Source organism: Panicum virgatum, chromosome 4N, assembly GCF_016808335.1.
Source record: "Panicum virgatum strain AP13 chromosome 4N, P.virgatum_v5, whole genome shotgun sequence".
Classification (NCBI taxonomy): Eukaryota; Viridiplantae; Streptophyta; class Magnoliopsida; order Poales; family Poaceae; genus Panicum; species Panicum virgatum.
The window spans coordinates 5,537,253-5,548,903 of NC_053148.1; the positions used below are offsets into that span (position 1 = coordinate 5,537,253).

General features: G+C 48.2%; 1 protein-coding gene and 1 pseudogene across 1 annotated transcript; both read left to right on the top strand.

Annotated features, from left to right (window-relative positions):
* The first annotated feature begins 322 nt into the window (after positions 1–322).
* On the top strand, positions 323–3,869 carry LOC120671196 (probable galactinol--sucrose galactosyltransferase 6). The gene is made up of 6 exons (XM_039951480.1): positions 323–573; positions 678–1,802; positions 1,908–2,117; positions 2,213–2,351; positions 2,428–3,288; positions 3,384–3,869. Exons 1-5 carry the CDS (start codon positions 383–385, stop codon positions 2,692–2,694), a joined length of 1,932 nt encoding a protein of 643 aa, XP_039807414.1. The 5' UTR covers positions 323–382; the 3' UTR covers positions 2,695–3,288; positions 3,384–3,869.
* Positions 3,870–5,262: 1,393 nt separating this feature from the next.
* On the top strand, positions 5,263–11,447 carry LOC120670303 (annotated as a pseudogene).
* Positions 11,448–11,651: the final 204 nt, after the last annotated feature.

Genomic DNA, 11,651 nt, shown 5'->3' on the forward strand with positions numbered 1-11,651 from the left:
TGGGATAGAACAAAGCATATGGAAAACATCTTATTAGTTCACGCTGCATATGAGGAACTATCTTAGCTTTGTGGCGTTATTATTACCAGTGATGCTTTGTTTCTGATTATCCTCCCTCCGTTTTTATTTACATATCATCACTAGCCCATTTACTTCCGATCCGTATAACAAGTTAGCAACTAGCAAGTGGAAACAGATCGGACAGCCGCTGACGCCCGTGTCCCGACTGTCACCGTGACGGTGAAGGCGCATTTGGCGCGCAGGATGATTCCGCTCGCCGGCCGTCTCCTCTGCTGCTGCGCCGTATATATACCGCCCTTCCCGCCCTCCTCTCCTGGCATCCTTGCCAAGCGTCTCGCTATCCAAGATAGGCGAAGAGGAGATGACGATCGCATCATCCGTCAAGCTCGCCGGCGGCACGCTGTCGGTCCGCGGTAGGACGGTGCTGTCCGGCGTGCCAGCCGCCGTGGCGGCGTCCTCTGCGGCAGCGGCCGGAGCGGTCGACGGGGTCTTCATTGGCGCCGACCTCGCCGAGCCGGCGTCCCGCCACGTCATCTCCCTCGGCACCTTAAGGTCCGGTGCTGACACTGGGGAACACGAGAAAAAAAAATGCCATTCTTTCGATCCATTCCGTTACACATTGACTCTGATTTCGGTTGGGGATGATAATGGCGCAGGGGCGTGCGTTTCATGGCGTGCTTCCGGAGCAAGCTATGGTGGATGTCGCAGCGGATGGGGGACAAGGGCGGCGATGTCCCGCACGAGACGCAGTTCCTGCTCGTGGAGTCTAGGGGCGCCGGTGGCGAGGACGAGGCGGCGGCTGCGTACGTCGTGTTCCTCCCGCTGGTGGGGGGCGCGTTCCGGGCCAGCCTCCAGGGCGGCGCCGGCGACGCGCTGGAGCTCTGCGTCGAGAGCTGGGACGACGACACGCGCGCGGCGTCCGTCGAGCGCGCGCTCTTCGTGGGCGCCGTGGCGTCGGACCCCTTCGCGGGCGTCGCGGGCGCCGTCGCCGCCGCCAGGTCCGCGCTCAAGACGTTCCGGGTCCACGCCGAGAAGAAGCTCCCGGGCATCGTGGACTACTTCGGGCGGTGCACCTGGGAGGCTGGGACGCCTTCTACCAGGACGTCACGCAGGAGGGCGTCGAGGCCGGGCTCCGCAGCCTCGTCGCCGGCGGCGCGCCGCCCAAGTTCGTCATCATCGACGACGGCTGGGCGCTGGCAGTCCGTCGGCACGGACCAGCCCGGCCCCGACGACCACGCCGGAGAGGCCACGCGGCTGCGCCTGCCTCGGCTCACCGGTATCAAGGAGAACAGCAAGTTCCAGAACGTGGAGGACCCGGCCGCCGGCATCAAGACGGTGGTGCGCGCGGCGAAGGAGGAGTACGGGCTCAAGTACGTCTTCGTCTGGCACGCCATCACCGGCTACTGGGGCGGCGTCCGTCAGGGCGCCGCCGGGATGGAGCGCTACCGCTCCAGCATGCAGTTCCCCAAGATCTCGCCGGGCGTCGCCGAGAACGATCCCGGCATGACGACCGACTGGATCACCGCCCAGGGGGTCGGCCTGGTGCACCCCCGCGCCGTGTACCGGTTCTACGACGAGCAGCACGCGTACCTCGCCGCCGCCGGGGTCGACGGCGTCAAGGTGGACGAGCAGTGCATCCTGGAGACGCTCGGCGCCGGCCACGGAGGCCGCGCGCAGCTCACCAGGCAGTACCACCAGGCGCTCGACGCGTCCGTCGCCAAAAACTTCCCCGAGAACGGCATCATCGCGTGCATGAGCCACAACACCGACGCCCTCTACTGGTACTGCGTCCGCCAGAACAATTCCCATCCACGAATTTCGCAGTCTTTTTTTCACGGATTTTCTTGACCAGTTTGATCGTGCCGTGCTGTGTGTCGAATTGGCAGCTCGAAGCAGACGGCGGTGGTGAGAGCGTCGGATGATTTCTTCCCGAGGGACCCCGCGTCGCACACGATCCACATCGCCGCGGTGGCGTACAACAGCGTGTTCCTCGGCGAGTTCATGCTCCCGGACTGGGACATGTTCCATTCCCTCCACCCCGCCGGCGAGTACCGCGGCTCGGCCCGTGCGATCAGCGGCGGCCCCGTCTATGTCAGGTCGCGATCAATTCATCAATCTTCAGCAGTGTTCATGCTTAGGTCTGGCGAAATTGGGAGCTGAACTCTGTTCTTGGTGATGGATTTGATTGTAGTGATGCCCCCGGGAAGCACGACTTCGAGCTGCTGAAGAAGATCGTCTTGCCGGACGGCTCGGTGCTCCGCGCGCGCCTGCCTGGCCGGCCGGGCGACCAAGGACTGCTTGTTCACCGACCCGGCACGCGACGGCGTCAGGTTGAGATGATCTGTTCACATGTGCCAATTGTGCTCTGCTTTGTTTGTGGTCTCTGAGATTGCTCTTGCCGTGCAGCTTGCTCAAGATATGGAACATGAACAAGTTCACCGGCGTCCTCGGGGTGTACAACTGCCAGGGCGCGGCGTGGAGCTTCGTGGAGAAGAAGACCACGTTCCACCACGCTGGCGTCGGCGCCCTGACCTGCGGCGTGAAGAGCAGCGACGTCCACCTCGTCTCCGAGGCCGCGACGGACCCCGATCAGTGGAGCGGCGACTGCGCCGTGTAACCTCCCGCCTCCCCGAGGCCGGGCCCGTTTACATCTGGCAGTTTTCTAGGACATAGACTGTCCTCACAGATCAACACTAGTCTTTTCTGCACACATCTGCCTGCTCATCCTGTAACGTCCCGCCTCCCCGAGGCCGGGCCCGCTTACATTTGGCTGCTTTCTAGGACATAGAGTGTCATCACAGACCAACACCAGTCAGCTTTCTAGGACATAGACTGTCCTCACAGACCAACACCAGTCTTTTCTGCACACATCTGGCTGCTCATCCTGTAACGTCCCGCCTCCCCGAGGCCGGGCCCGCTTACATCTGGCTGCTTTCTAGGACATAGAGTGTCCTCACAGACCAACACCAGTCTTTTCTGCACACATCTGGCTGCTTTCTATGACATAGACTGTTCTCACAGACAACACTAATCTTTTCTGCACACTTTGTTCTCACTCCATCTGGCTGCTTTCTAGGACATAATCTGGCTGCTTTCTAGGACATAGACTGTCCTCACAGAAGAACATCAGTCTTTTCTGCACACTTTGTTCTCACTCGTGCGCATCCGAGAAAAAACTTCCCGGTCGGTCACCCATCCCCAAATTTCTCCGGACCAAGCACGTTTAACCTCGGAGTTCTTTGGAGACCGGCCGTGTCGCCCATCAAGGTCAGAGCCCAATGCCAAATGTCTCCATGTCTGATACTGAAGTTTGCTGACTGTGAACTAACCGATGGAGCCATGGATCGTGCCATTGCTTGCAGGACCTGGCACCCGGGTTCAGGTTCGCCCCGATCGGGCTGGTCGACATGTTCAACAGCGGCGCGGCGGTCGAAGGCCTGACCTACCACCTCCTCGACGGGGGGCAAGCTCGTCGGCGGTCGGCGACGCCGGCTCCGCTTGTAGATCAGAGGAGGCCGTCGGATTGGCGTGCATGGAAGTGCGGGGGCGTGGCAGGTTCGGCGCCTACGCTTCTGTCAGGCCTAGGAGGTGCATGGTGGGGTCGGTTGAGATGGAGTTCTCCTACGACCCTTCGTCCGGGCTGGAGACCCTGCAGCTGGAGGAGATGCCCGGGGAGAGGGTTCACAAGATTGTCGTCGAGTTGTAGACTTGCGGTGCGGTAGCATCAGCAATCCAGAACACCATATGTACTACTCCCTCCGTCTTTTAGAATACAACTATCTCTTTCTCTTCCTGGGAGTCTCACCAATTTTATATAAAATAATATTAATATTTATGTTTGTTCTCGACCTCTGCATGTCTGCCTTCTCGGCGATATGAACTGATGCCTTATGGCTTATTTAGATGCAAAAATTTTACCCTGTAAATATATCGGATATGCCAGCACATTTGAAATATTAAACATGGATTAATAAGTATGAAATAAAGTATAGATTTTGTCTGTAAACTACGAGACGAATCTAATGAGCCTAGTTAATTCATCATTAGAGTATGTGTTAGTACAGCAATTTAGTGTCTAGTTATGGTTGAATTTTGAATTTTCCATCTAAACCAGACTTGAAAAAGTCGCACAAACAAGGAGACAGCCGACAAGACAAGCAAAAGCAGCGAACTGACTTCACTTGAGATACAAAGTCCACGCATGCTTACATTACATTCCATGTTGGAAGAAACTCATGAACCAATAATCGCGAATTAAAGCAAATGAAAAAAAAAACCGAGAGAACGACAAGCAGGCCGACCACACCACAAGATCAATGATGCAAGCTAGAGCGTCACAAGAAGAAGGCATCATCACTTGCACTTGTCCAGCAGCTCCTTTTTCTTGAGGCACCAAATGTTGGGCTCCTTGCTGCCTTCCGCCTTGAGCTTCTTCTTCAGCATGCAGAGGCACGGGTCGCCTAGGTCGCAGCAGTCGTTGTTCACCGTCTGTCTCACGACAGCACGAGACAGGAACTCGGTCGGCACCTCAACCGTCGGGTCCACCCGCGACAGGAACTCGGGCTTCCCTCGCCTGAAAAGATCTAGGCACTTCTCCGCACGGGTCTCCCGGTAAGTGCGGCCCGTTATCGGGCCTACGCGCAGCCGGCACCCGAGGGCGAGCGCTGCGGGGGCTTTGGCAACCAGCTCGCCGCGCCTTGCCGTCGCCGATGGCCGCCGGCACATGCTCCGGCGCCGCCCGGCGGTCCCAGCCCTCCGGAGCGCCACGCACGCGGCGGCGCGGGCCTCCGACGCCGGGGCCAGCACGTCGCGCGCGAGGGACAGCGTGTGGGTCTCGTTGCCCCCCACGTCGCGGAGCACAGCACGGCCAGCGCCGCCGCGGCACCGTGACCCGACCGCCGGCCCTGCAGCCTCATAGGCGGCATTATTGTTGCAAACAAAGGAATAATAACTTGGATCTCTGGAATTTGTCTCCGAATCTCCATCTCATTTTTTTAGAAAAAAACCTAAAGTACCGTAGTATTTGTATAACGGAATTTATTACATCATTTCTTCGCCATTTGACATGTATATATATGTCCCCAAACAAAAACAACTCGAAAATGGCAAAGCCGTGCAATCATATGTGTAGCAGTGCCAAATACATGTATAATCCGTTTCCGATTTGGGTTGGCGTAATCCTTGGCGTCCTTTTCGCATTTTCCGCGTCGCCTCACTGCAGACGACTTCCCCCCACCCCAACTGTCGCGCCACTCTTCTCCCGCGCGCCCAAATCCGCCCTCCACCACCCTTCGCGCCAAAAACCAAACCCTAGACCTCCGCGACCATGCCGCCGCCGCCGCCGGTGGCGCGTGAGGTGGCGGAGATCGCCGCGGAGCCGGACCGCGCTGCGGCGTACGCGTGGCTCCTCCACCTTCAGCGCGGCTGCGCCGACGACCCCTCCGCCGCCGCGGACCTCGCCGCCGAGCTCCCCTCTCCCCTCCTCCCGCTCCTACTCCACGATGCCGCCGACCCTGAAGAGGCCGTCGCGGCATCCGCACTCAAGTGCCTCGGCTTCGCGCTCTACCACCCCGTCCTCGTCTCTACCATCTCAGGTACTAGCTCTTCCCTGTACCCGCGTCTCTTCAGTTAAATGCTCAGTGTTGGTTGATCGACGGTAAACAAGTTCGATTCAGCAAAGTTCACACCGAAATTTGTGCTAGTTGCTCGGTGGGAGGAAGCCTATGATGTGAACGTGGAGACATTGCTTTTCATTGAGAAGTATATTGGCCTTTAGCAGTGTTGTCTTACATAAAAACTCACCCCTTTGCGGCATTGCGTACATGTATCTAGAATACTAGGTCACGCATCTGAACCCACCTGAATGTTTTAGGACTTTACGGGTCTAAAATTTCGCTTTGGATTAGTGTTTTATGATTAACTGAGCTTCTTTTGTTTTAGAATATTATCTGTACGCTTTTCTTCGAGATAGCATCATCATTTTGCCATCCAATATCATAATCATGATGAACTGTAGGCACTGCATTTTTGTTTTAAGGAGCATAGCGAATAATATATTCATCTTATCCTTCAGCGCAGACGGCCCATGATGTATTGGATATGTTGGTGCAGCTAATCATGAATACTCGGATGAAGGTAGATCTGGCCAACCATTTTTCTAATTTTCTTTGTCAAGTGCTTAAAGCGCTCAATTTTTATGTTAACAATATGTGTTTGATTTTTTAGTATATGATATGATTCCCATTTTCTCCTCTTAAATTTGTTATTGCAGTCTGTTTGTAATTTGGGAATCTGGTGCATCTCCGTTCAGCAGTTGGAACCATTGATTATAGAAGATATAGCAGAACCAGTGGTTACTGCTATTGTTCATGCACTCGACAATCCATTTGGTTCCTTGTCAACAACATTTGAGGGAGCTCAGGTAATTATGCACATGTAAATTATGTTCTATGTCATTGCATTTTTGTGAATAGGATGTTGAATTAGCAATCGAATATTTGCTGTAAAATAACTGCTTTGCAGCATCCATTATTGAACAACCATCTTCCTTCACGATGCTTCTAGTTTCATCAAAATTTGCCTCAAATGATGTAAAATCATATTATATGAGTCATATCTGTATGAACTTTCCTCATGTACCATAGACTGCAAGATAACTACTTAATATATACCTTGATCTTTATTTCTCTTGCTTTCTCGTGTAATCTTTTAATGTAACTTGGAGTGCTGAAACTTATGATGAAGGCTATCATGAAGCTTGCTTGTCAAAGTCACAAAAGAATGAGGGACCTATCAAGCTTATGGGTTCCACCAATATACCGAAGACTCTTAAGTGCTGATAAACCAGAAAGGGACATGGCAGAAAGATGCCTCATTAAAGTGTCATCCATTATCCTACCACCTCAACCGCTTCTTTCCAAGGTAACTGAAAGATTGCTGTTACTACAGATGTATTTAATTCACAATTTGATCTATCCTGTAAGTAATTACTTGTCTGTTGTATGCAAATTCATTGGATATATGCACACTGTGGCGGAGTTTAGTTTTTCTCTAAACAGATTAATTTTTTTGTTAGTGTGTAAGCAACCCAAGTACCTGAATACCTGAGTGCAACTACTTTAATACAGTCACTCAAAGGTATAAAGAATACCTGAGTGCAACTACTCAAAGGTACCTGAATACCAGAGTGCAACTACTCAAAGTTACCTGAATACCTGAGTGCAACTAAACTCGATCAGCTTCGTATGGATAAGTCCTAATTCGTACACATTTTTCTTGATGTGTCTAGAGTGCTAAGGAAACTCAGCTGAATTGCTTTAGTTTGACCAATTAGTGACATTAATGTCCTTGTGACACAATATAGTAACAACAGTATAGCTTTGTTAGAGATGAGTAAAATGATACCGAACTAATTCCCCATCAAGAATATATCAGCGTTAAGAAGGCTTAACATCATACTCATAGGGCTTGGAGGCTACACAAGCATTTCCTCCTTTAGTTGTACTTTGTAGTATTGAAATTCCTGTAATTTTATTACTTTTAGTCTAAATTGATTATAGGAGGCATGTCCCAACACAAGCTGGAAATTACTATTATTAGATTAATTTAGAAAACGTATACATCGCATAATGTTTGTTTTTATACTAGTGTTTGTATGGCATTTGATATGTGGATTGTTTTTTTCCATCACGGGCAACACCTTGGTATCATTACCTCACAGCAACAAATTGCAGATGGATCCAAATTTACGGGTGGGTGGGGGGTGGGGGGGGGGGGGGTGATCGTGAATTGTTTTAGATACCTCCTTTTTCTATTCAGTGCTGTGACCCTGCAACTTTGTATATTTCATCTGTTTTACTTGCTGTAATAGTTCAGTTTCGGATGAGCTCATCTGGTGATTATTTTCTCAGTTTATCTTCATTTTGGTGCTTTCTGCATAGGCTGTAGCTATAGACCTTGAGCGAAAGCTTCTCTGCCACATGATGAATATGCTTGATGATCCTTTGAAGAAAGTTCAAGCAGTGAGGTCATGGGGATGGATCATATCTTTACTTGGTACAGACGCAGTGAATAATAGATCTCTACTTAATAAACTCCTAAAGGTTCCTGAAAGAATGTTCATTGATGTAGACGCACAAGTCCAGATTGCTGCAATGGTAGGTTACACTATTGGGAATGTATCTGGTGGAAACCACAACTTTCGTGAAAACCCGTGCAAACCATGGCGAAAAAGTCGTTTAAATTCACCTAAAATATCACACATGTAGATGATATGATGATACACAACCTTGTAAAATATCTTGTCCAAATTCGACTTCGTTTGTGAGATATAAAAATAACAATTTTTAAGCCAGAAAGCTGGCCAGATGATTTGTTAGAAATTTGTTATTTTTATATCTCACAAACAAAGTCAAGTTTGGACATGATATTTTACAAGGTTGTGTATTATCATATACTCTACATGTGTGATTTTTTTAGTGAATTTAGACAACTTTTTTGCCATAGTTTGCACGGGTTTTTACAAAGATTGTGGTTTCCACTGGATACGTTGCCTACACCATTTCTTCTTTTTCTGATGCACAGTAACTTTTCTAGTAACATGAAGTTCTCTATTGCATTATGATAGTCATTTCAGATCCACAGGTTTCCTGGAGAAATTTGGTAGATGCATTTTTCCCATCTCAGGCTACAGAATCTGTGGGTCAAGAAACTGTGATTGCCCCATCAGAACCCAGAGAACATGCAACTCCTCAGGTTAAAAGGACAAGGTTAATTATGGTGCCTTTATGTCAAGTTCTTTCGAGAAGTCGTAATATTGTTCTGAGCTCTTCTTGTTTGAGTACATGGAATTACCTTCTACATAGACTCGGTAATTTGATCAATCATTTACCCATACTGGAGGCTGCTTTTGTGCCAATACTCAAAATAATTTTCTCATTTGGAATCAATGATCAGAACAAGCCACTGTGGTCATTTTGCATGAATCTTTTTCATGATTTTAGTTCATCAAAAAGCAGGCACAGAGAGGATTTGTGTACTCCAGTGAATCAGAACTTGGTTGCCCAATCTTGCATGCATCTCAAGTCTTTGCTGAATGCTCAACATATCAAATGGCTACCATGGGACATTGGTTGCTTTCATTTTCAACTCGACATTCTTGGCACAATTTTGAATCCAGAACTGTTACATGACATGATTCCTGAAAAGATGCTGATTGTTATGGATTCTGCAACACAGATATTCAGGTTTCTTCTAGTAGGAGTTCAAATTGAACTCAAAGAAAAGGATTCTTATGGACAAGTCAGGCTTTGCATTACAGATCTCTGCAAGTTTGTAAAGACGAAGTTGTTTCAGGATCATGTAGGAAAGCATAGTGGTAACAAGTGTGCAATGCTACTGGATTTTGGTCTTCAATTTGTGAAAGTTATTGTGGGGGAGTTGGATCATTCTCTTTTAAATTCTGAAAAGATTGAGATATGCTTAGACATCGAATACATAAAGGAGAACCAATCTGCAGAATGCAGTCCAAAGGTCTCTTTTCCAAGAATCCGATCACTTTCTTACATGGAGATGGTTTCTCTAGCAGTTTATGCGACTGCACTGTCTCTGTCCATGGTAGCTCAGTATACTGGAGAGCTGTCGCATGGAGATACTGAGAAGTTGGCTTTTATTCTCTCTTCATCAGATATCCTGAAGAGTTTTCATGCTGTCGTTTCTTTTATGTATATGCAGATCATGTGTCCGATGTTTATTGAGCAAAGATTAAAATGGTTGATGGTGTGGAACATAGTTGCAAAACACTTGAATGAGAAAATTATCTCTACTTTCAGACCAAGTTCCTATGATGTGCTCCATCATTTCTTCTGCTATCCATTTTTTACTTTTTTATACCCTGGGGCCTCATCTGTTCTTTGGAATGCTGAAAATAGCTCATCTGCTCCTGTTGCGCAAGAACTGGAGGTGGAATTAGCCATTGAAGTTTATAAATCCCTCTGTACAAGCTCCTGTAATTCAAAGGCTGCATCCAAGGTTTTTTTTAAGGGTTTTTATGACTATTTGGTTAACATTATTGATGAACACATGGCATTGTTCCAAGCCAACATTCAGCATTGCCCAGAGAAGTTCGAAAATACTGCTGTCCTTTCTGCTCTCTGTGAAGTAGTCCTTGGACTGTTGGAGAATGATCAAATCTTAGCATACGCTAACCAAGAGTTGCATGGAACAAATGAAGACTTCACTGGATGCAGGCAGCCTAACCTTTTTTTGAGCTGCTTGAACCTTGTTAACAGGTTTGTTGACTTATAAACAAATCAGATCTAACATATCATATCTAAAATAACAATGGCCTCAATCTGTTTCAATAATATCCAAGCATTTCATGATTTGCAGGTTTATGAGGTTTTCAATATTTGGCTTCAAAGCAAATCCAGCTGGACAGCACCAAGTCACAAGCAGGTAATTTAACAGATTTACAAAATTGCAGTCTTGTTTGTTGGTTTTAATGCCAGTAAGCTGCTATCGGCTGAGCACTTGAGTTTATATTTCATTCCTTCTGTTAACTTGGCTTTGCTTCAGGTTTTTTCAATCTTTATCCAATTTTGTTGTGCATGTCATATTAAAGAAAGATATTCTTCTTCTTTTCGAGGTTTGTGCATATTTCCAGAATAAAGTACATATATAGCTCCAAATGTTTCTAGGAGAGTCAGCTTCATTTGACAAGCACATATACTTTATGCCTAACTGCATGAATACACCCTTGCAGATTATTGGAGATCAACTTATTGAGTGGCTCTCTTTATCTTCCACATTGTACTGTGAAATGCAACAAGGAACAATCATTTACCAGCTTGAGAAACTTTGGATCAAGATACTCAAGTGTCTGAACATGAGCTGCCAGCTCATCAGTGATGGCCCCTTTAGTCAGAAGCAGCGACTTCTTCAAGTGGCACTCAATCACCCGCATCATGTCATTCCAGTTGCAACAGCATCAGCTTGCAGAGCAGAAGCTAATATCAAGATAAGCCTGCACTCTGGTTGCTTAGGTCCTAAGTTGGATGGATTGTTGATGGATAGAAGAAAGGGTCATAGTAGCTCCATCGGTGCTGGCAAAGCCATTGCACGTGAAGAAGTTGACATCTCGAGCAGGGTTGTATTGCAAACGTCAAAGAAAAGAACCAAGCACACAGATAGGGCAGCTGGATCTCTGAAGATCTCTGCGGGTCTGGGGCGGAAAAGGCTGAAGATCTTGAAGTATTCAACTAAACCGAAGGAATTCAACAAAAAATACAGCTCATATTGGCGGCATTAGCTCTAGGATAGATAGCGTCTTCTCATCCCGTTGTATGGAAAGTAAAGAATGTAGGAAACCAGAATTGATACTGGAAATGCTCAAGAGAAAGAGATAGCATTTTTGAACTGATTGCTCATTGCTGTCGTGGTTCGAAGAACTCAAATGTGTTGATAACCGGCATATGCACCAATACGTCGGGAACTTCCATATCACAATCTTTTTTTTTACCCCCAGATCATACCGTGCAAATAGTTTTGTGGTGTATTGTATTAAACAAATCCTTAGGTTAATTGGATAACCTGCATGGTTAATACTAACCGTCTGCCAGTAAACGCGCGGA